At 54.6% G+C, this 23134-nt stretch overlaps 2 protein-coding genes across 5 annotated transcripts in view; one reads left to right on the top strand and one right to left on the bottom strand.

Moving 5' to 3' along the window:
* Spryd3 (SPRY domain containing 3) overlaps positions 1–6107 on the top strand; it is an 18270-nt gene extending 12163 nt beyond the window's left edge. The window contains exons 7-11 of one of the 3 annotated variants that reach the window (XM_013032539.1): positions 2594–2743; positions 3264–3321; positions 4107–4226; positions 4316–4488; positions 4814–6107. In XM_013032539.1, the coding sequence (XP_012887993.1) occupies positions 2594–2743; positions 3264–3321; positions 4107–4226; positions 4316–4488; positions 4814–4948 (636 nt within the window). In that variant the 3' untranslated portion in view covers positions 4949–6107. The remainder of the gene's footprint in view (positions 1–2593; positions 2744–3263; positions 3322–4106; positions 4227–4315; positions 4489–4813) is intronic. The other 2 variants (XM_013032541.1, XM_013032540.1) reach the window with 2 other exon arrangements.
* A 404-nt stretch (positions 6108–6511) lies between these two features.
* On the bottom strand, positions 6512–21620 carry Tns2 (tensin 2). Of its 2 annotated transcripts, none has more exons than XM_013032520.1 (29): positions 21579–21620; positions 18505–18613; positions 18065–18102; positions 17145–17183; positions 16863–16901; positions 16670–16719; positions 16288–16459; positions 15998–16048; positions 15326–15448; positions 15181–15245; positions 14291–14374; positions 13163–13275; positions 13013–13073; positions 12680–12755; positions 12338–12467; positions 12195–12260; positions 11969–12082; positions 10566–11786; positions 10275–10434; positions 9536–10125; positions 9352–9441; positions 8905–9030; positions 8614–8706; positions 8400–8477; positions 8189–8266; positions 7562–7730; positions 7402–7470; positions 7255–7284; positions 6512–7132 (listed from the first exon to the last, which is right to left on the bottom strand). In XM_013032520.1, the coding sequence occupies exons 1-29, from the start codon at positions 21582–21584 to the stop codon at positions 6994–6996; spliced, it is 4179 nt and encodes a 1392-aa protein (XP_012887974.1). In that variant the 5' UTR covers positions 21585–21620; the 3' UTR covers positions 6512–6993. The 2 variants fall into 2 exon arrangements, with proteins under 2 accessions (XP_012887974.1, XP_012887973.1); XM_013032519.1 differs by lacking the exon at positions 21579–21620 and adding an exon at positions 20687–20897.
* Between the last annotated feature and the right edge of the window lie 1514 nt (positions 21621–23134).

Here is a 23134-nt window from a genome sequence, read left to right as displayed (position 1 = left end):
TTTTTCTTTTTGCTTATGTGGTGCTGAGGAATTGAACCCAGGGCCTCAGGCATGCAAGGCAAGCACTCTACCACTGAGCCACCTTCCCAGCCTCCTCTGCATTCTTATTATGTCCCTTTCTGTTGGGGAGCCCTTCCTAGGCCTCTGGTGCTGTTGTAGCCAATTTCTTTCACCCTAGGTGTGCTGTCAGTTGAGTGTCCTAAGAACTGTGGAAATTTGGGAGACTTGGGAGACTAGTGCTACAGAGTTTCTTTCTTTCTTTTTCCTTCCCTTGTTCCTTTCCTCCCTCCCTTCTCTCTTCCCAGAGCTTGGGCTTGAACTCAGAGTCTACACTCTTGCTTAGCTTTTTCACTCCAGGCTGGTGCTATATCACTTGAGCCACACTTCCCCTTTGGGCATTTTACTGGTTAATTGGAGATAAGAATCTCTTGGATTTGTCTCCCTGGGTTAACTTCAAACTCAATCCTTAGATCTTAAGTCTCCTGATTAGCTAGGTTTACAGGCATGAGCCACTGGTGCTGAGCCTCCTAACTGGTCCTTAGATGGAGCTGCAGCAGCTGCCCTCTTCAGGCTGAGGCTGAGGCTAAGGGAAGTTGAGTGGTTTTTTCCCAAGGATCAGGACCTAGATCCACTGCCTTTTGGCTTTGAACTGGAGGACACTATGTCCTACACTGAGGTCAGTTGGATAGAGTGGCTTAAGGGCAGCTGTGTGGTTCCCCCACCCAATTCTTCAATGCTTTTGGGAGAGGGTGGGCTAAGGGTTGCTAATGGTGGTGTTAATATGCACCAACCAACACCCCTCCTATCAGGTTTAGAATGATGCTGAGCAGGAGCTCAGCCTGAGGGACAAAGGGGTGGAGTGGGTCTGGGTATAGGCTTAGGGGCACCTCTAGCTTTTTTGGATCCATCATCACTTCTCCTTGGAGAAGGAAAGGAGGATAGGCTTAGCAGTATAGGGCTGAGTAGGGTGAGCCGCTCTTTTCCCACGCTGAAGGGGGATGAACAAGCAGGACCAGCCTGTTTTGGAGACATACACAGGCCTCCACACTGGTGAATGTGAGCATGGTTCTTTTCCTGTTCTGGCAGGAATTGGGAGCGCAAGAGCATGAGAGGCCATCATCTGAAGGCTTGCCAGGAAAAAGTGCAGAAGGTCCCAGGAGCATGAATTTTTGAAAGGCTCCAAGGATGGGAGTTTAGAAGATAGTCTTGCAGAGTAGTTGAGCTAATTAAAAGTGGATTAAAGAATCCAAGGTAATGTTAGGAAGGGGGAAAAGGAGTAGAATTGAATCATAGCATACTGTTACCATGACGACTGATAGGTAAATTCTCCTAAATCAGGGGGTGCTGCCCTGTCATGCCTAGGCAGCACTATTGTAAGACTGAAGGGCCCCAACTCATCAATCATCTCCTGTCTTCTACCTCCACATCCCTGTTCTAGCTTGAAAGAGCAATCAAAGGAGCTAGGAATGGGAGAGCTTGCTTCTGTCTTTGTTTTGACCTCTCCTTCCATGCTAAATGAATAGTTCAGGTTCCTGGGCTTCCCTTAGCACTTCCTTGACCCAGCAATGAATGGCTCTGCTGAAGGCCAAGTAAAACAAAGAATTTGAGAAATCATCCCATCCCCAGCAGAATCAGCTTCTGAGCTTGTTCCCTTCTCCTGTTGTTGGCAACTAACTTCTGCTTCTTCCTTGCCTCATTAAAGCTCCCTGAGAGGGTGGGTTCCTCACAGCCTAGTTTTCACTTCTCTTCCCTTTCCCAGCAGGCCATCCAGGGAAGGGGTACTCCAGCCTAAGGTCTTAGTGGGGTTCCTGGCACTCTGCTGTTCGTCAAACCACCGTGCTGCTCTCTAGTGCCCCAGAGATCAGAAGGAAGGCAAGGAAGCATCCAACAAGGGGCACCTCTTGCTCATTCTGCTGCCACCCTTTCTCCCTTACTGAACCCTGTTCTTCTATCCCTGGTTAGAACTTTGAGGCCACATTGTGCCTCCAGAATCCTTTTCCTTTCTTTCTTTTTTTTTTTGTCGGTTGTGGGGCTTGAACTCTGGGCTTGGGCACTGTTGCTTAGCTCTTTAGCTCAAGGCTAGTGCTCTACCACTTGAGCCACAGCACCACTTCTGGTTTTCTGGTGGTTTATTGAAGAGTCTCATGGAGCCAGGCACCAGTGGCTCACGCCTGTAATCCTAGTTACTCAGGAGGCTGAGATCTGAGGATCTCAGTTCAAAGCCAGCCCGGGCAGGAAAGTCTGAGAGACTCTTATCTCCAATAAACCACTAGAGAACCCGGAAGTGGCACTGTGGCTCAAGTGGTAGAGTGCTCACCTTGAGCACAAGGACAGCGCCCAAGCCCAGAGTTCAAGCCCAACGACTGACCCAAAAAAAAAAAAGAGTCTCATGGACTTTCCTGGCCTGGATGGCTTTGAACCATGATCCTTGGATCTCTGCATCCTGAGTAGCTAGGATTACAGGCGTGAGCCACGGGCACCAGGCTCCTTTTCCTTTCAACCAGGGGATTCTATCAGATTCAGGACCTTGGGACCAGGTTTCTGGGGCAGTGTCAGCTTGACCCTTAACTGCCACCTGGCTCTTCCTTCCCAGCTGCTGGAGTACTTGGGGAAAGGCAAAAGCATCGTGGATGTGGGGTTAGCTCAGGCCCGGCATCCACTGAGCACCCGTAGCCACTATTTTGAGGTGGAGATCGTGGATCCTGGAGAGAAATGCTACATTGCCTTGGGGCTGGCCCGGAAGGTAGGCATGAGTGCTAGTCTTTTTTTCTTTTCTCTTTTGGTCAGTCATGGGGCTTGAACTAAGGGCCTGGACTCTGACCTTGAGTTTTTCTGCTCAAGGATAAAGCTCTCTCACTCTGAGCCACAGCTCGACTTCCTGGTTGTTAGTTGGAGATAAGAGTCTCCAGGCAGGCTGGCTTCAAACTGTGATCCTCAGATATCAGCCTCCTGAGTAGCTTGGATTACAGGTGTGAAGTGTGAGCGCCTGGCTCTGGGCTTTTTTTCTTATGGTGCAGCTGCTTAGTGCTGGGCTGTTGGGATAGAGCATGTAAGGTGACAGACCGCATGTGACTAAGGACCCCAGAATATTGAGACTATATCCCACATATTCTAAGGCCTGGATGTGGGGTGGGACAGCCCTGGTCCTGAAAGCTGATGTCTGCATAGTAGGCTCTCCAAAAGCTGACAGATTCAGACACCACTCTTTTTTGTCCTCTCTTTTGTACATGATACCACACATTGTTTTTCCCTCCTTGGTACAGGATTATCCCAAGAACAGACACCCTGGCTGGAGCAGAGGGTCCGTGGCTTACCATGCAGGTAAGTAGAGAGCTCACAGTAAAGGGAGGGTATAGGGACAAAGAACCCTAGGAACATCTATTTGCCCAGGTCTCTTCTGAGGGGCCTTCTCTTTCTCTTTCCCCTAATGAAAAAGCTCTTGTTTTCCTCTCGTCTTATTTTCCTCCCATCCTTGAAAGCCAGGGGAATAGGACAGGGTGGGAAAACTGGGCCTGAACTGAACATTCCAGGTCTTTGAGTTGGCTCCTTTGTGCCCTTCCTGTAGCTCTTGCAGATTTATTTTCTTTTTTTGGTTTTGTTTGACTTCCTTGAGGGCTTTCTTGAGAAGAGGACTAAAACTTGGTTCCGGTTCACCTCCCTTTCCTTGCATGATTATTCCTTCCGTAGGGGCTCCCTCTTTCTTTTAACCAGTTCTCCTTTAGTCTGATAGATCTTGTGTTTCCCCACTCCTTAAAAAACTAGTGCCCCAGCCGGGCGCTGGTGGCTCATGCCTGTAATCCTAGCTACTCAGGAGGCTGAGATCTGAAGATCGCGGTTCAAAGCCAGCCCGGGCAGGAGAGACCGTGAGACTCCTATCTCCAATAAACCACCAGAAAACCGGAAGTGGCGCTGTAGCTCAAGTGGTAGAGCGCTCGCCTTGAGCTGAAGAGCTGAGGGACAGCGCCCAGGCCCAGAGTTCAAGCCCCACGACCCGAAAAAAAAAAAAAAAACTAGTGCCCCCTTACCATATGTCCCCTCAGCTTTGTTTCAGTCTTGGGATATAATGCCACCCTCCGTCAAGTATGTCTCTCCCCTCTTTCCAACAGATGATGGGAAGATCTTCCATGGTAGTGGTGTGGGAGACCCCTTTGGACCACGCTGTTATAAAGGGGACATTATGGGCTGTGGAATCATGTTTCCCCGGGACTATATTCTGGATAGTGAGGGTGAGTAGGGTAGTGCAGCAACAGGCTGTCTAGAGAACAGGGCAGCATGAGTTCAGGGGTAGCATGAGTTCAGGTTTCCTGTCTTCTAGGTGACAGTGATGACAGTTGTGACACAGTGATCCTGTCCCCAACTGCCCGGGCTGTACGGAACGTCCGGAATGTCATGTACCTGCACCAAGAAGGGGAAGAAGAAGAGGAGGAAGAGGAAGAGGAAGAAGATGGGGAAGAGATAGAGCAGGAGCATGAGGGCAAGAAGGTGGTGGTGAGTAGGGAGGTTTGGGTTGGCTTTGGGGTCCTGGGACTGGCAGGGACTGCTGCGAGTAGGAATAGGACCGTGGCTTGGGTAGGAAAGGGTATGGTTTGGTACTGCCCTGGGAGTGTCCTGGGGTCACCAGAGTGTGAAAGCCGAGGCTAGGAGTCTGTTTTCCAGCCTCAGCACGCCCTCTCGTGGTCTCTTCCCATGTTGCCCCAACTGTCTCCTGAAGTCCATGCTGGGAGTTGGGAGCCATAGGTTTCAAAGCTGAGTAGCTCCATTATCAAGAGAAGACTTCAGAGTTTCTTCCATTCTCCCCACCCCCTACCACCAGGTTTTCTTCACCCGAAATGGCAAGATCATTGGGAAGAAAGATGCGGTTGTACCTTCGGGAGGCTTCTTCCCCACCATTGGAATGCTGAGCTGTGGGGAGAAAGTGAAAGTAGACCTGCATCCCCTGAGTGGCTAGGCCTCCTCCTTCACACCCGCCCTCCTCTCTCTGCACACCCTTTGAAGGGCTGGGAGCTCAGTTCCTGGCTTCCCCTGGGATTTGTTTACTCTACAGGCCCTGGGGGTACATTCACTCTGACCCCTACCAACCCAGGTCCTGGTCAAGCTTGACCTTTCTTACCTGATGCCATCTGTAATCATCAGTCCCTGGGCCCGAGTCCCTGGTTGGACAGAAACAGGCCCAAAGAACAGTGTTGATACATGGCTGGGCCTCCCTTGCTTTGGTCAGGCACTTGAATCCCCTTTCATTTGCTGGCCCTGTGTGAGTCGAGAGGAGCTCGCCCCGTTCTCAGCTGCTGTTTGAGCGTGACACTTTGCAGAGGGTGTAGAGGCAGCCTGTCTCCTACTTAGTACATATCTCCCCTTGGTTTCTCTTTTTTTTGTTCCGTGTCCTCATCTTGTGAGCCAATCACTGCTGTCTCTCCCCCTGGCTGGCCTAGGGGGCCTCTCTTGGGTCTCTCTCCTTTTACTAGCTGCTGCCCTGAAAAGACTCCTCCTCCAGGGTATCTACCCTTTCCCCTGGCTGGCTCCCTGTCTTCTCCCTGCTCAGGCACCATTATCCATCCCACTGAGTCTGAGTCTGGCTCCTCCCACTCGTTCACATACAGGGTGCTTAGTACATGTGTAGTAGACAGGACTGGCCTTTGTTCCCTGCTTCCTGGCCATGTTCTCTGGTGGCATCTGTGTCCCTAGCTCTCTGGGATGGAGGCTGAGGGCTCTGGGGCATGGCTAATGCTGTGGCCCCTTACTCCCCTTTACCTGCCCCCATTCCTGCCTGCCTCACACCCTAGCTTGCTGCTTGTACCAGTTGCCTGTTTTGCTTCAGTGTTTGATTCTATCACTTACATAGATTCCCCCAAGCCCTCATACCACTTTCTCCCGCCTTGACCCTGAGCCCCTCCCCATAGGAGTAAGGGAAGGAAGAGGGAACAGGAGCTCTTGGCCTTGGTTTGCACAGAGTGGGCAGGGCCTTGGGGAAAATGGGTGTGCTGTGCTGTTGTGCTGCTGGGACCCCGTTGGTCCTCCCTTTTGGCCCTGCACTATGATGTATGAAATGTATGTACAGACCAGAGATGTTTATACAGCCAATAAAGACGGAGTTTCCGTATTTATCAGTACAGCCAGAATGGGAATGTTTCCCAGTACAGAGGGCCAGGGCCCCAGGATAGAGGGTGAAGGGCCCCTGGTGAAGATAGGGATCAGTCTTAAGTGCAGGGAGGGGATCATATATGTTCATGGCCTTAGGATGCCCTCATGAAGCACAGTTGTGCCTCCAGGATACACAAAACTTTGACCTTGGGCTGGGAATGTGGCTCGGTGGTAGACTGCTTGCCTAGCATGCATGAAGCCCTGGGTTTGATTCCTCAGTACCACAAAACAGAAAAAGCCAGAAGTGGTGGTATGGCTTAAGTGGTACAGCACTAGCCTTAAGCAAAGAGGGGCTTAGAGACAGAGCTCAGGCCCTGAGTTCAAGCTCTAGGACTGGCAAAACAAAGGAACACAAAACAGACCTTCCATTGAATAAGGTTATCAACTCCTTGAACATTAATAGAAATTCTTTATTAGACAAAAATAGACTCTTTTAATCCTCTATTCATGTGATCTCACTCTGATCTGTGCTTAGAGAGGAGACAGAGGGGAGAGTGACATCCTCCTCCCCCCTTCCCCCCCTCCCATGCTGGGACCTGCAGCCCATTGGAACTGGCAGGGCTCATGTGCTCCTGCAGGTGGTCCTGTCCCGATCTGTTCCAGGGCTCTCAACTGCTGTGTCTCCTCACCCCACACACTGTCTCTGCCATCTGCTCACATGCAAGGTCATCTCATAGGCCCATCCACTTAGCTTAGCAGGCTGGGGGTGGGAAAAGTGCAGCAGCCCAGGCCAGCTTTCATTTCTCCTTAGGGGTGCTGGCTCCTGGGACTCCTGGGTCCAGGCCAGGGCAGTGTGGGCTGTGGAGTGCTGGGAAGGTGCAGTGTTGACATAGGCTTGGAGCTTGTGGCCTTCCTTCATTTTCTCTGGCCTAGTAGAACTTTAGTGATGAAGGTGACAATGGCGCCTGCAGGTTGATCTGGATCCATCTCCGCAAAGAGGTGACACACGTTCTCCCAAGGGCTTCCTGGCTTCTTGGCCACAAAACCAAAGATCCTATGGGGACAAAACCAGGGCAAGGAGTGTTGTTGAGTGGGGCAGGTAACCTCATGCCAGGGTTGGGGAGGATGGAGGTGCCTTGTCCTGAGAGCTTGTGTTGGACTCATGGGGAAGCTTACTTGGAGGTGGTCCCATCTGGGTTGGTCCATCTGCAAAAGGAGAAAAACTGTGAGGGAGTGCATCCCATGGCACAGCTACTGAGGGGGGAGCTGGGGCCAGGCCTGGGGGGACCACAGGCCAGATTAAGGGCATGGAGGGAGGGTCACCTGCGGTCTTGAGGGTCAGTGCTGGAGAAGGTGATGCTGCTCACTGGGTAATGGCGGCGAAAGAAGAGCCTGTGGAGATGGAAAGTCTTACTTCCTTAAGGAATCTTGGCTTCCAAGGGCCTTTGTGTGGGGTTCTAGGAGGGTGGTTGTACAGACTCACTTCCTTTGGTTGTCTGTCAGTGTGATGCCTTGGGCTGAGACCTTGAAGTGGACAATGGCTGGCGTTGGGCGGGGGCTGCAGCTCAGAGCTGCAGAGCTGGCTCTGGCCACTGCTTGGGGGCCAGTCAGTGATTCTGTTTCCACTGAGGTCAGATAGAGCACACTGCAGGCTGGGGGAGGGGGGATGGGAGGAGGGTTAGGAAGCAGATCAGGAAAGGAATATGTCTCTGCCAAGCACCCAGATCTCCGGGACCCCCTCCTCCCTGTCTCCCACTGCTACAGCTCGTATACTTTCTCTAGCTGGTGTTTCAGAATTCAGTAGAATCATGGAGGGGATATGTGAGGAAGGCAGTCCCAGCTTCTGTATCTGTTCTACAGTTAGGGATGCTGGGAAGGAGCTTAATCTGGGAATCTTTACCCTCACCACTGTGAGTGCCAGTATCATAAGTCGAGAACCTAGGCCAGTACTCCCCTTTTCCCACCCCTTGAAAACTAGCTGCTCCTTCCTTCATGGGTTAAGTGTATTACAAGGGCCCACCCACCACCTCCAGCCCCTTCAGTGTCCCCTCCCCCACAGCTGCACAGTCTCTAGTGCCCAGAGAGAGAGAAGGGAGGGAGAGTTCTCTACCAGCGCCCTGACGTAGGAGGTCTGCCGCTGTGCTCATGTTGGTGGGCACTGGAGCCTCTGGGGTCTCTTCCAGAGGATCTGAGGGAAATGAGGTTCAACAGAGAAGGATAAGAAAGGAGATTATCATAACCTAGGAGCGTGAGAACTCGACAAAGGAAGGCTGGGAGCCAGGACCTGAAGGGGTGGTGACAGGTGAGCACAGATTACCCACCTTTACTGGGAATACGCAGGCAGCAGGGCAGGGAGATGGGGGAGATAGAGTGTTGTGAGACCAGGGCGGACAGGCTGCCTGTGGGGGGTGGGGGAGAGGGGAGAAAAGTCCTGAGGTGCCCACTGGTAACACTCCGCTTTTTACCCTCCTGAGATCTCCTGGCTTCTCCCTAACCCAATCCAGTGAAACCTTCCCCCCAGCTTCTGTTTCTCACCAAAGTAGGGCTCACTGGGACAGCCTTTGATCTTCACCCCTTTGGGCCCAGTTTCGATGAGGAAATGGCGGACCAGCTGTTCCAGTGGGTCCCCTGAGGTGGTGAGGGGAGGCAAGTAAGGCTTTACTAGATTCTAGGCTCCCATCTCCCTTGATGGGATTCTTTCCTGAGCAGCTGAGGTCTTTTCCTGCCCCTCCCCTCCATGGAGTGCTCCTCCATCCCAGCCTACACCTATTATCTTCTCCCCATTTCACTCCTGCCTCCCTTAGACGTGGACCTTCCATGCAGTACCTTTCCAGGGCTGGGCACTGGGTGGGGGTGTGGCCACTTTGAGGGCCAGCCCATAGGCTCCTTGGAATGAGTGACTGTCCCTGATCAGGAAGGCTCCAGGGTCCTTGTCCTTCAGCAGGGCAATGGCTGCAGGGAGGTGGAGAGAAAGCAGTAGGGAAGAGTTTGTACTGTGGCTGACTGAGCTCCTCTACTAATGAGCTCCAGATCTCTCTTGTCATGGGGAGGGGTGGCAGCCATCTGAGGACAGAACTTTATGGAGTTCACAGATGCTTTGACAGTGTTGAGTCTAATCTTGGGTCTGAAGCCCAGAATCACCTGCTGATGAGAGGCTTATCCAAGAACCCATAAGCAGAGATAGCATGAGCCAAGGGCCTCACTAGGATGGACTTGAAGTCAAGACAGAAGTCCTTAGAAGGTGGGGTGACATGGAGGATGCTGACTTCTTACCTTGGTCACGGGACAGGTGTGGTTTGTACCAGAACTTGGATGTGTCCTGGACGAACTTGACATTGCTTTGGCTCTCTTGGGTAGGGGGCTCTGGGAGAGGGAGAGACTGTTCAGATACCAGAGCTCTCAGTCCCCAGGCTTCTTTTTGAGAGAACAGGTTCTTTCTCTCTCAAGGCCTTTATACCTGAGGGCTGACTGGCATTATCCGGGAGCAGAGGTGCAAAGGTGACATGGTGGCTGGTGCCTCTGGCTGGTGGTGATGTCTGCTCTAGGCTCCAGGGTCCCGACTGTTGCCCAGGTCCCAAGAGGTGGCGTTTCTCAGGAAGTGGGGGCTGAGTGGGGCCATTGGTGTCATAGGATGTGGCCAGAGGGAAGGCAGGTGTGGGTGAGCTCTGGGGAGGCTCTGGACTGGCCACAAGCCAAGGCATCTGAGTAGGCACAGGGGTGAGGGGAGACCCATCTGGGCTGTCTGGGGGGCCTCGAGGACCTTGCCAGGGGGCATGGCGAAGGCCAGGCAGGGTAGTGGGCACAGGACCCCGAGGACTGGCACTGTCTGAGTGGCTCCCTGGGCTCCTTTCCTGAGGCCAGTCATTGGGAGAACTGGGAGGGGAGGTCGGGGAGAAGGAGCGAGGGCCTGCAGGTTCAGGCCCAGTTCTTGCTGGCAGTTCAGGAGCCTTGTCGGCACCTCCCTGAGAAACAGGGGGCAAGGCTGCACCAGGACTTAGTCTCTGAGTGGGTGCCAAGGTGGGGGACCTGGTGTCCTGCCGTCGGGTGCTGCAGGATAGAAGGGGAGATGGTCAGAGAACCATTCTCACAGCTCTGCCCACTTGGACAAGGTGCCCCAGTGACTGTTCTGGGGGAGGAGGGCATGCCCTGGGGTTGGGTGGAAAGTTAGGTTTTATTAGATTTGAGCCCTCACATACCTTTCCTTGCCCTGGACCGGGCTGCTGGTGTGCAGGGGTGTGGAGGGACCTGACAGCTCTGAAGAGGCGCTGCACTGGGCATCTCTGGGAGACCGGGGAGATCGAGGCAGAGTGCTGTGCCCACTAGGGCCTTCCCTCCAGGACACTGGCTCAGGGGACTCTGTAGTGAAAGGGAGAGATGGGACTGAACACAGGAGCTGATTTTTCTGCCTGGCTGAGTCCTCCTTGGTGTCCCTACTAGCCTTCAGAGCCCTCCTGTGTCCTGGGCATTCCCGCTCTGATGCCCCTCACCTGCAGATGCCAAGGTTCCTGCTGAGGCCAGATGCCCAGGTAGAGGGTACTTGTCCCTTCCCTCCTCTGCAGGGGTCTCATAGCTCAGCTTCCTGGATTGAGGGTAGGGTGGGTTTCCCGGAGAAATGGAGCCCGCCTGTGGTGAGTGGGCACCAGCACTAGGATACCCTCTGCCTTCATTTGAAGATCCACAGCTGTGAGGCGCCCGGCCGTATGCTGGACAGTAACTGGGCACTGCTCCTCCATAGCCATAGGTCACCAGGGCAGGGTAGCCTGGATGTCCATACCTGCCTTCGGGGCACACGGCATAAGAGCAGCTCTCGTGCCCTTCCTCACCCACCTTGGGTGGCTTCAGGCAGCTGTAGTCAGGCATGGGGGCATGGTGGTGCCCATAGGCAGGCACTAGCAGAGGCAGTGCGTGTCCCTGCCGCACTGGGTGCAGGAGGGGCTTGTTGGTCTCACCAGCCCATCCCTCTCCAGCCTCCCTCTCCAGCCGCAGTCCATACAGGGCTGCAGTGGGCAGTGCCAGCTTCTCCTCACAGGCTGGGCATGAGCATAAGGTAGGCACTCCAGGGTCTTCCAGGATCACCACCTCCCGATAGCCAGCAGGGCGGTAGCCGAAGTCCCCATTGGCAGTGGCAGGTTTCGCCAGCTCAGGTGCATAAGGGTATGGCCCCTCTGATAGTGACCGGCAGAGGCGCCTCTTCTCCATGGAGGGCTCGGCAAAGCCGTGGGGAAGACCCTCGAAGCCAGCCCCGAAAGGCGGCCGCCGCCTCTCCAGGGTTCCATCCGGCCGGTAGAAGCCCCCATTGGGGATGCCACAGGGTTCCCGGTAGCCCTGGCGGCAGGAGCAGTGGCGGCTGAGACCAGGCCGCTGGCCTGGATACATTGCCAGGTGGGACCCTCCACCCACAGGAGGCTGTTCTTCATCATCTAGGATAGCTGTCTCTCGCCCAGCTCCCCGGCTCCCACTGGCCACCCCACAGCCCCCCAGGAGGCGGTCTAGCTCCTGCCTCTCAGCTGCTGTTGGTGGTGGCCGGCCAGGGGACTCGGCAGTTGGCTCGGTGGTCAGTGTGGATGAATGTCCAGAGTCACTGCTGACAGAGAGCATGGGGGGTGGGGGAGGCTCTGGAGAGGGTGCCAGCGGGGCCTGGCGGGGTGCTCGCTGCACCTGGGCATAAGGGCTGCCATCCAGGGGGCCTCGGGTATGCGCCAAGGGGCCTGAAGTGGAGAAAGGGGAGGGTTAACAAACTAGGATTGTACTGGACATTCTAGCTGGAGGGCTTTGGCTGTATTCTGGGAGCCGGGAGTCTCTATCTGGGGCAGAAGGAATGTTTCTTCCTTTCCCTTCCTCTTCCCCCTTCATAGCCTGCACTTCCCAACTATCCAACCACCCTACCCACCATCCACACTGTCCTCATGGTGCTGGTTGAAGTTCTCATAGGAGTCCCAGCGCACAGCAGGCTCTGCAGTGTTGTAGTCCACAGAGACGGAAGGGTCATTCCGGGGAGTGTTGCCTATGGAGGAAAGTGCCAGGTGGAAGAGCAGAGGAATGCAATCTTCAGCCCCTGCTCTTCCCCCTCACTCACCCTCCTATCCCCAGCCCTGCTCCACTCTTAACACTCCTACCTTTGATTTTCTCTGGGCTAGAGGAGAAGACAAACTCCACTGAGACTTGGAAGGGGAACCTCTCATCTGTAGGGAACAGGCAGTGAGGAGCCAGGCTCTGGCCCCACAACTTCCCTGCCCACCTGTTTGCCTTGCAAACTTACCAGTCCAGGCCTCGTCTAGCTGGTCCTTGGGGAAAGTGAGCCGTGGTCCATGGATGGTGCATGTGTGGAACTGGACTCGGAACACAAGGATTCGGTCTGTCCCTCGGCCACCCTTGTGATAGCAGGTTACCTGGGGAGGGGCAGGAGACGAGTTCATGACTTCAGGTCCATTTTGCCTCCTCTGTACCTCTGCCCTCGAGATTGTCTAACTACTGCTCCTGCACTGCCTTAACCTCCCTGGAAAGTGTTCCCTTTTTGCCTTCAAATCTGCTTGAAGACTCTCAGGTGATTTTGCAGCAATCCCCAGGACTACTTATTGCTATGACCCCCTGCCCCCCTCACCATGACGTCGCCTTTGAGGAGGAGGGCTGGTTCCAGGCTGATGCAAAGTTGCTGGGGCCCAGGGCCTGCAACATGACTGTACGGCAGAGAGAAAGCAGGTCAGTCAGTCACCTATGCATAGGGAGGAGGGAGCTGGGAGACTGGGGTCAGCCCTAGTGAGAGACCTTCAGCTGCCCCATCTGTAAAAAAATGGGCTCTGTGGAATATCTGATTTTAGGAACCACTGCTGGAGCCTGAAGGTTAGGCTCGAAGAAGTTGGAAAGCAGGCATCCAAGGAACAGGGAGGGGAGGGCCTGACCGTGGTAGAGTAGGGCCTGGGAACAGGGCACTCACTAGACTCCGGATGTGTATACGAGTTGCATAGACTGGTAGATTTTGAGGAACGGCTGAAAGCCTGGAGTGGGTAAGGAAGGCACATGAGAGGTGCTGAATGGTCAGGGGTGGAAGGGGTTGTCCCCATGAAATTATCTCAGGTAGACTCACCTGTGCTGGGCTCAAAGGCTGGCAGCATGGGCACGAGCACATAGTGCAGGAAGAGAGGGCTACTGTTCATTCGGATGGAGCCAGACAACAGCCCACTGAAATAGCTGATGTATCTGGTGAGGATCGAAGAGAAACATCAACCCCCTTTCCTCTAGAGGGCGCCTTAGATCAGTTCAATCATGAATATTCACTCAATCTTTTGGAGACCTGCTTTTGTCCTCAGCAATTCCCTCTCATCTTCTAGCTCACCAGGAAGTTGTTCTTTACATCTAACCTCTATCTTTCTTTCTTTTCTTTTGCCAGTCCTGGGGCTTGAACTGAGGACCTGGGCACTGTCCCTGAGTTTCTTCTGCTCAAGGATACTGCTATACTATTTGAGCCACTTCCAATCTTTTTTGGAGACGAAAATCTCAAAGACTTTCCTGCCCAAGCTGGCTTCAAAATATAATCCTCAGATCCTAGCTTCCTGAGCAGCTAGGATTTCAGGCATGAGCCATCAGTGCCTGGGTTAACCTCTATCTTTCTTGCTGTGTTAAATGTTATATATATAGGGCTGGGAATGTGGTTTACTGGTATTTGCCTAGTATGCATGAAGCCCCGGGTTCTATTCCTCAATACCAAAAAAAAAACAGAAGTGGTACTGTGGCTCAAGTGGTAGAGTGCCAGCCTGGAGCAAAAGCAGCTCAGGGATAGTGCCCAGGCCCTGAGTTCAAGCCCCAGGACTGCTCTCCCTCCCCACCCCCCTGCCGCCAAAGAAAAAAGGTTATATATAGGGCTGGGCACTGTCCCTTAGCTTTTTCATCCAAGGTTGGCATACTACCACTTGAGCCTGCTTGGACTGGCTCTGAACTGTGATTCTCAGCTCTCAGCCTCCTGAGGAGTTAGGATTACAGGTAGGAGCCGCTGATACCTAGGTTAGCTTTATTTTCTTCATAGAATTTACCACAGAAGATGCTCCAGTCTTTATTCACAGGCTTCTTGTAAACTATTCCACTACTTCTGCACAAGAGCTAGAACTTGTTTGTTCTGAATTCTCAGCACTTGATACAAGGACCTGGTACATAGGCGGTACCGAGTTCAGGTGCAACGTACGACAAGAATCTAGCCCATCCCCAACAGGCTGCTCACCGGCGCTGGGAAGGCTGCAGTTCTGCAGCTACTTTATCCTCACAGAATTTTCGCATGGTGAGAGTAGCCAGCGCCTGGTCAGCCCTAGGAAGAGCAGGATAGGTTTCAGGAATTTCAGAGACTGGGTGTCCTGCTGGCCTCCTATGCCTAAGCCCAAGGGAAGGAGGAGAGAGGGGGTCCCTTCAGAATGGTGATAAAGGCAACTAGAAGCACCATAGAACAGTCACTTTCCTAGTTGTTGGGTTTGGGGGAATGGTTCCCTGAACTGTTCTTTTTTGTCAAATGGGGCGGTCAGACAATGTGAAGGCTTGAGCTGTGCTCCCCCCAAGAAGACATATACCTCAGAGTGTGATCTTATTTGGAAATAGGGTCGATGCAGATGAAATTAGTTAGGTTAAGATGAGATCATGCAGGAGGCCCTTAATCCAATGTGACTGGTCCTTATGAGAAGAGAAGAGAAGAGACATAGAAAGACAGGGAACACCATGTCAGGCCAGAAATAGAGGCAGGAGTGCTGCTGCTGCAACTCAAGGAAGGAACACCAGGTATTGCTAGCCACCACCAGGAGCTAGAAAGAGGGCAGGGAAGGAGTCAGAGTCACAGAGAAAGCAAGGCCGTGGCTGACACCTTGATTTGAACTTTTTGCCTTTAAAGCTGGGAGACAATCAAGTTTTGTCATTTGAAGCCACCTAGTTTGTGGTACTTTGTTCAGGAAGTTCTAGGAAACTAATACAGATCCTCTGTTGGAGGCTGGTGAAATCCAGGGTACTAAAAGGAGGTGGAAATATCAAGTTTACAGCAAGGGGTTCTCTGAACAAAGAGGTGGACTCATACAGGGCCAGCTGAGAAAGGGACATTGGGACAGGGCTACTCAGGTGCTGGGACCTCACCCTGCAGAGATCTTGCTGTAGTGCATATAGGCAGAGACGATGACGCCGAGCTTGCCCTTGCTCCCCTGAGAGACAGAGATGGAGGACTTACTGCAGCCCCAGGTTGAGGGTGCCCCAGCTCCCTGACCCTGAGATCTCAGCCCACCTTGCAGTAGAGCACAACCACATGCTGAGGGTCAGCACTGAGCCATGTCTCCATGGCTTTACAGATGGAGCACAGCTTGTCCAGAGGTGGGGCATGCAGCTCAGGCCAGCCAAAGTCTTGAACCTGTAGAAAAAATGCCAGGGTGCAATTGGAGGTGAGTGAGGCCTTGAACAAAGAAAGATGTGGAAAAAGACCTAAGACATAGGGATCTGGGGGCAAGGTTGAGGGCCGCTGGTTTTTGTCCGCGTCAGTACTTTCTTCAGCCATATAGCTAGTTGACAGCAGCGGCAGCACGTTTGGTGGGTCATGTAGAGTGCTTAAGAGTGATGTGGATAGCAATTGTTGATGGTAGTTGTCAGGAGGCTTGAACTTGGGGCCTAGGCACTGTCCCCTGAGCTCTTTTGCTCAAGGCTAGTGCTCTACCACTTTGAGCCACAGTGCCACTTCTGGTTTTTCTAGTAGTTAACTGGAGATAAAGAGTCTCATCGACTTTTCTGTCTGGACTGGCTTTGAACCCGTGATCCTCATATTTCAGTCTCCTGAGTAGCTAGGATTACAGGCTTGAGCCACCAGCGTCAGGCTAATCAATTGTTAGCTAGTAACTTGGAGGCTGGGGCCTCTTGGATGGTATAGGCTGGGTTTAATAGCTGGGCAAAGCCATTTCCCTCCTACCTTGGGATTCAGTCGAGTCAAGTCATGCCTTTTCTCTGAAAGGTTGAATAGCTGAAATAAAGGGGAGTTTTAGAGTGACCTTAGTTTAGGCGGACCCAAGGTGCCCGAAGCCCAGCCCAGCTGTCACAGATTCGTCTTCAGGGTCCAAGGGCTTTCTGCTGATTGGCTCCCGCCCCACCTCTGCCCCGCCCCTGCCCGGTCCCGCGGGCCTGGCTGGCCCCTGGCGGCTCGCTCCCCTTTGGACCTCCCCGTTCTCTCACTGGTTGAATCTGCTAAATCCCGCCCCTCACCAGGTACTTGTCCCGGTGCTTGGACTGCAGCACGTGGGCCAGCTCCCGCAGGTGGCCGCGGTGACGCTGCTCGTCGGGCCGCGCGGGGAAGGCGGCGGCCAGGATGCGTTCTGTCACGTAGGTGAGGTCCAGGTCCCAGCGACGCTCCATGAGGGGGTCCAAGCTGAAGCTCCTGGGGGAGGGGGGGAGACACCGCCGACATAGAGAACCAAGAGGCGGGTAAGGCTTGCCGGATTGGGGGGGGGGTGGAGGGGACAGAATGCAGTTTAGAGGTAGGGGTTGGCCCCACGGGCGTTGCCGGGGGACACTGCCATGGGCTGAGGTGTGGAGCCGGTGGAAAGGGGTTACCAGGGAGGGGATCACCCCTGTGGTCCTCACTCACCTTGGCAGCGTGCTGCGTTGCTTTGAGTGGTTCAGAGACTTGGTGGATCCCTGGTGGATGACAAATAGCGACTGGTCATCTTTTTGGGTGTCTCATTCTAAGTCCCCAGTCTAGTTCCATATCCTCTTGTCCTCAGGAAACCTAGCCCCTTACTCCCCAGAGCTAGTACCTGGCCGACCCACCACCACCTTACCAGGTGCTCTATGCGCCTCACCGGGGCCGTGTTGCGTCTCTAGAGGAAGATGGGGGAGGAAATGGGAGTGGTTAAGGGAGGTCAGTGTCCACTCCCTGGGTGAGGGGAGAGGAGTCCAACCCCCAGCAGGCTGGCGAGGACATGAATAGCAGAAGGTTCGGACATTTTTCCTTCTGGTATGCAGCCATGGCATTCCATCCTAGGAACCCTCCTGGGGCCTTTCTCTCTGGCTACCCAGTGAGGTTCCTTGTCTACCCAGTCCCATCCCAGAGTCACACTCACCAGCTCGGCAGGGGGCAAGGCCTGACAAGGCGAAGTCACCTGGAAGGAGACCCGAGTAAGGGGCTGAGCTGCTGGTGAAATGGGGTCTTCTGGCCTGAGGATGGGGCGACCTCTCAGCTTCAGCAAGAAGGTCGAGGGGCTGTCCACCGATGGACCCAGGCTTCAGCTGAGCTTCCTTCTATTTAAGGGAGGCTCCCCTCTGGCCTCTCAGTCCCCCCACCTTTTGGGTCCCCCACTTGTTGCTTTTGGCTTTCAGCCCCCTGCCCACACAGACCCCCATTCATCCAGCTGTAGGACAGGAGTTATATATAGAGCCATGTAGGCAGGCTATGGCCAGGGGCGGACACTGGCCTCTTTCACCAGGAGACCCCGCCCCTGGGCACACTGCTCCCCAGCCTGCTACAAGGCCCTAGGACCACCTCCTTGCACTGCCAGGAGGACTGGGAAACAACCTCAGAGACAGGACTGTTTCAGGTCCCCAGTGGACAGTGGGTGCCATCTACAGTCTGCATCTGGAAAGGCCGAGGACAAAAAGCATCCAAGCATCCTGAGGAGCCTTCTGCACAGGGAAGGCACAACCCATCCGGCTGCCCAGTTTCTGAAATCCTGCTCCCTCCCCACCCACCCCACCCTTCCTCCTCCTCATTCTCCTCCTCTTCCCCACCCCCATCCTCTCGCCAGCTGCAGCCTGGGCAATGCACCAAGACAAACTCTGTCTCACTGTCCACCCGCCTGGGCCGGCCCTCCAGGGGTGGAGTAGGGTGGTTCTTAAAGGGCCCAACACAGCATCTCCACCCAGAAGGGGGTTCCCAGTGATGACAGTGGAGAGGGTAGGATGATGACGCCAATGTGGCTAGAGAAGCCCATTTGGGGAGTAGGAGGAGAAACTCTGGCCCCATCAAGTAGAACCCAACACCTACCTTTGCTTCACATTTTCTGTGTGTGGCCACCTTGCAGACTAGAGAGGGGAAAGGGAGAGAAAGGTTGGTAGGAGCCTGTTGGGACAGTCCCCCTTCTTCCCAGGCCCTGGAAACTGTGCTGGACTGTCAGGGTAAGGAAGCAGGGCAGGGTCAGAGGGAAGTGTGGCAGTGGGTGCTACTGCCTGGAAGGTGAGCAGGGCACCAGGATCCTGTTCTAGTATGGATGGTGGTGAGGAGGAAGAGGGAAGGAAGCCCCCAGTCAGAGGTCAGGATGGGAAGGTGGCGGGCAGAGCTGAGTCTCCTGGGATGTGGCAAGGTGAGTGCAAGGACTTAGGGTCACTTGAAGGGGAGAGGCTCCCCTGGTCCCCTGGTGCCCAATGCGCACACAGTGGTGTGATGGTGCGAGGTGGAGGGGCTCAGAGGCCGTCAGTGCGTCTCACCTCTGCACGAGACGCCTGTCCCATCGATGGTCACTTTACACACTGCGCACACTGGAGCTTTCTTCCGGAAAGCCTTCTCCCGGAAGCTATGTGGTTCTGCTTTCCTAGGCTGTGGGTGGAGGGACAGACAGACAGAACTGAGTTTCCAAAAGGCTCATCTGCAGGACTGGGTAAGGACTTTGCCTTAACATTGTCCTGCTTTCCTTCCTCCATCCCGTCAGACCCCCAAACTCAGAGGGCACCTTTGGTCACAGCTGTTGCAGGATGGTCATGGAGCCTGCCCTCTACAGCGCTTGGAATGTGGCCCTTTGTGTGACCTTTGCTGGGTCAGCACCTCCCCAAGACCCCCTCACATGGCCCTGCTGTGATGACATTGTCACTGCCAAACCCTCAGCCTTTAGCTTCCTGGTGGGCTGATCTCTGACTCGCCTTCTGCCTTGTCCTCCCCAGATAGAGGTCCATGTGCAGAGCAAGCAGGAGGTCCAGACATGTGTGCAGTATCAGTCACAGAACACCCAAGCTGAGCCAGCAGAAGTGGCCTCAGCCAGCCCTGCTCCCCTGTCTCCCGTTGTCCCCACGCTCCAGGCAGCTGACACATTGCCCTCCCCCATGCTTAGAACAACATGTTTACTCTTTGTGCATTGAGCCGGCAGGCAGGCACAGTTGTGTAAGGAGGGGGTGGTGATGCCAGAGGGAGGAGGGGCTGTGGGGAGAGATGTTTAGCTTCTGGGACACCTCTGGATGTAGAGAATGCCCGACCACCCACGGCCCCATGTGAAAGTTGGATTCAAGCACTAAGTGAGGAGGGGGTGGGGGTGGGCCAGTTGCCCTTCCTGGCTCCTCCTACTCCAGCAAAATGAGACTAAAAACTGGCTATTCAGTCCCTTCCTATGGAAGGTCCCCATCTTGAATGCCCACCTTGCTTGGGTCCACTCCTCCTACCTTTGTGTCTGAGGCCAATTGGCCTCCATGCTCTCCTCTCTACCCATTTTTTCCCCCTAGTATAAATAAGCTCCTCCTGCCTTTCTAAATTGACCCACCCTCCCACTGTATTGTCTCATGCTTGTAGTGCTGCTGCTTAAAGTGAATGTTGAAGGGCTGGGAAGGTGGCTCAGTGGTAGAGCACTTGCCTTGCATGCATGAGTCCCTGGGTTCGATTCCTCAGCACCACATAAGCAGAAAAAGCCAGAAGTGGCACTGTGACTCAAGTGGAAGAGCATTAGCTTTTAGCTGAAGAGCTGAGTGACAGCACCCAGGCCCAGAGTTCAGGCCCATGACTGACAAAAAAAAATAAAGGGAATGCTGAGAAGTGGGAAAGGGAGTGAAGGGGGTGGGAGACCCAGGAGCACATCTAATCTCTCTCTCTTTTTGGTGCCAGTCCTGAGGCTTGAACTCAGGGCCTGGGCACTCTCTGTGAGCTTCTATTTGTTCAAGACTAGTGCTCTACCACTTGAGCCACAGCTCCATTTCTGGCTTTTTTTTTTTTTTTTGGTGTTTAATTAAAGGTAAGAGTCTTATTATGGCCTTTCCTGCCCTGGCTTTCCTGCTGACTTTGAACTGTGACCCTCAGATCTCAGCCTCCGGAGCAGCTAGGATTAAAGGCGTGAGCCACTGGTCTCCGGCCACTTCTGACTTCTTGACTGTCTTGGAATTCTTTGGGGCTAGGGCAAGGGGGACCCCCTAGGACACGTGGGAGCATTCAGCATAAACAGCAGGTACAGATCATGTCAGTAGAAGGCAAACCTCTTGCTCAAAGCCCTCCTGAGACCTGGTCTCCTCCTTGCCTTCCTCTGCCTCTTTATCACCCCATTTCCTTCACACTTACAGTGCCAGGGAGAGGCTCCAGCCAGTGTCTGGCACAGTTCTCCAGTGAAGTCTGGAGGTCTGGGGCAGGGGGCAGGACCCCTGCTTCTGGTCCAGGCTCAAGCCCAGAAAACGGTAGAAGTGCTCAAGCAGGTGGCAGGATCCTACCTAACAGATATCTCCTGCTACCCTGCCAACCCTAGCCACCCCAGGGGTCCGGAGGTATGAGGATGCCTGGCTTGGGAGAGGAGGGGGGAGGTAAGGGGCAGAGGAGGAAGCTGAAATTAGGGAAGAAGATCTGGCCTGGCCCCTGACCCCTCCCCCACTGTCCCCACCTCCACCCTAACCCCACCTTTGCCCAGCCAATGGGTACTCCTACCCTGCTGGTGGCCCGGCTGCTGTCCTTCCCCAAGGCTCTGAGCAGCCTCTCCACGGGGCCTCTGGACTTCATGGTGTCTGGCTGCCTCAGCCTCGGCCGGCCGAGGGGTCTGAACAATGCTGGGGCCTGGCCCGGGGTTTCCTGGAAGCAGCCTGACGGAGGCAGCCGCTTCCCATGGGCGGAGGAGGGTATGCTGTCTGGCTGGTGTGAGGAGAAGTGGAGGGAAGTGCGGGCGGGAAGGGGGCAGGTCACCACTCCAGGAAGTGGGGGGGGGGAGGATGTGGGGGAGGCCAGGAGATCAGATTCCCAGGATCTACCCTGCTGGGAGTGTCAGCCTAGGATCTTTGTCCCCCTCTCCTCTGGAGCTGTCACACACACAGAGGATCTACCCTGGATCATGATCTACAGGGCTCTGTGGTCCTCAGATCCAGACCTGCCTGCGATCAGCCCCTGGTGGGGTGGGGTGGGAATTCAGGTTTCAGTCTGGGCTCAAGGGCCAGTGGGGAACAAGATGTCCCAGCCAGTCTCCGGAACTCTCACACTCCCCTGGGACTTCCCAAGGGGAGGGAGGAAGGGACGGAGCTGGGAACCACTATCCAGAGCAGCCGAGGATCCATTTTTTTCTGGTTATGAAGTTGGAAAAGGATGATCATGCATTGCCTACCCTTCCCCCTAAATACCCTGCAAGGCCAAATTCCAGGCAGAAGACCTCACTGCCCACAGGAGGGATCTATTCTGCTGCCTGCCCTTCTGAGGACTTCAGTGCTCTGCCCCAGACAGACACAGCATCTCCCCACTTTATCCCTTATCCTAAACCTGAGGCCTTCTATCGACCCCAGGCCCCAGATTCCCCTTCCTGCCCCCCCTCCTACCCCCAAGTTCTGAGTACTACCTTCATAGTTGTCCTGGCTCTGCTCTCCTTCCTCAGCAGCTGTCCTTGGGCCTAAGGACTGGATAGGAGGCCCCCTCCCAATGCACACTCCACCCCCCTCCAGGGCCTCCTGCCTCCCTCCTGGGAACAAGGCCAACTTCCTGTCCCAGGAGTCAAGGGAAGGAGGTAGATGGGGCCTTGGAAAGGGGGGAGTGATCTTCCTAAAACAGGGGTTAATGGCCTGGGGGGGGGGTCTTCAGTCCCAGGTCCTGGACAGCTGTTCTTTAGACTGGCTGTAGCTGTCACTTGTAAGAATGTACAAATATGTCCTCCTCATTTGCTTGGTATTTACTGAATGCCCCAGCGCTCAGCCAACTCCCCCAGCTCTGGCTTCTCCCACAGGGTCCCTTCAACTTCCCTCCTCCTCCCTCGTGACCATCCAGTGGAAGGAAGGCTGATATAATCCTGAATTTTGGATGAGCCCAGTTTTGGGAGTCTTCTGAGGGCTTGTCTGCACTGGGTCTAGCCTGAAGCCTCTCCCTGCCTGGAAACTCCAGTTTAGGCCAGGAAGTCTGTCTCCAGGGTACCTTGCCAGAAGGTGGCATCTGTGTGGCAAGGCCTAGGCCTTGGCTCATAAATGGGGAGGGCACTGGCTCTGCAAATCTGCTCCCTTCCTCCCCTCAGTCCTGGCTGTGTCCCAGCTACATTCCAGGCCTCTGGCCAGGTGGGCAATTGGGCCTGGCCTAGTCTAGCCCTCAGTCCCCACTATGCTATGGGTGAAGGGGCACGGTGGCCACTGGGTGAGGGTAATGTTCCTCTGCCCTGTTCCCCCTTCTGTCTATGGCATACAACCCTAACCTGGAGCTCTCACACACACTGCTTTCTAGGGCTGCCTCCTGAGGGGCACAATTCCCCTCCCCACCAAGTCCCCAAGCAGCCTCTGGCCTCACTGGTCTCAGATACTGCGCACCCAGGCCCAGCAAGAGAGTGACTGTTGTGAGGTTTAGGGGCACATTAAAAAGTGGGAGGGGGGCTGGGTGGTTAGGACCCCTGGGGCTTTGAGTCCCTCCCCAGAATGTCTGAAGGGAGATTGGAGAAGGATGAGAATCTCTCTGCTAGTCAAAGTTAATTCACTGGGGGCCAGTGGGAAGGGAACAGCAGACCCCTTTGGACCCTCACCCTTCTCCTGCCTGGAACATTCCAGATCTCATCAGCCTCTTCCCCAGAGGGCCCCCCACCCCTCACTTCTAAACTTTGGGTTTGTTTGGAAAACCCCCTCCACCCACACCCCCCTCCCTTCCTGGAAATAGCTGTGGTTGGATGAGAGGCTGGGAGCCTGGCCACGGAGGAGGGGTGAGGCCCAGCGAAGGAGAGGTTGGCCCAGTGCACCGGTATGCTCAGGGGGCAGAAGCAGAAGGGGGCTGGCTGGCGAGCTGGGGAGTTCGAGTTGGCCTCATTTGTCCTTCTGCCTCAGTGTCCCCGATGGGAAGCAGAAGAAAGCGCTCACAGGCACACTCGCCAGCCCAGGGCCCAGGGCTGAGCAACCACCCTTTGCCAGCTGCGTGGGTGGGTGGGTG

Source organism: Dipodomys ordii, unplaced genomic scaffold (assembly GCF_000151885.1).
Source record: "Dipodomys ordii isolate 6190 unplaced genomic scaffold, Dord_2.0 Scaffold155, whole genome shotgun sequence".
Taxonomy (NCBI): domain Eukaryota; kingdom Metazoa; phylum Chordata; class Mammalia; order Rodentia; family Heteromyidae; genus Dipodomys; species Dipodomys ordii.
The sequence above is the reverse complement of the archived record's forward strand: the minus strand, read 5'-3'. Positions and strand labels throughout refer to the sequence as shown.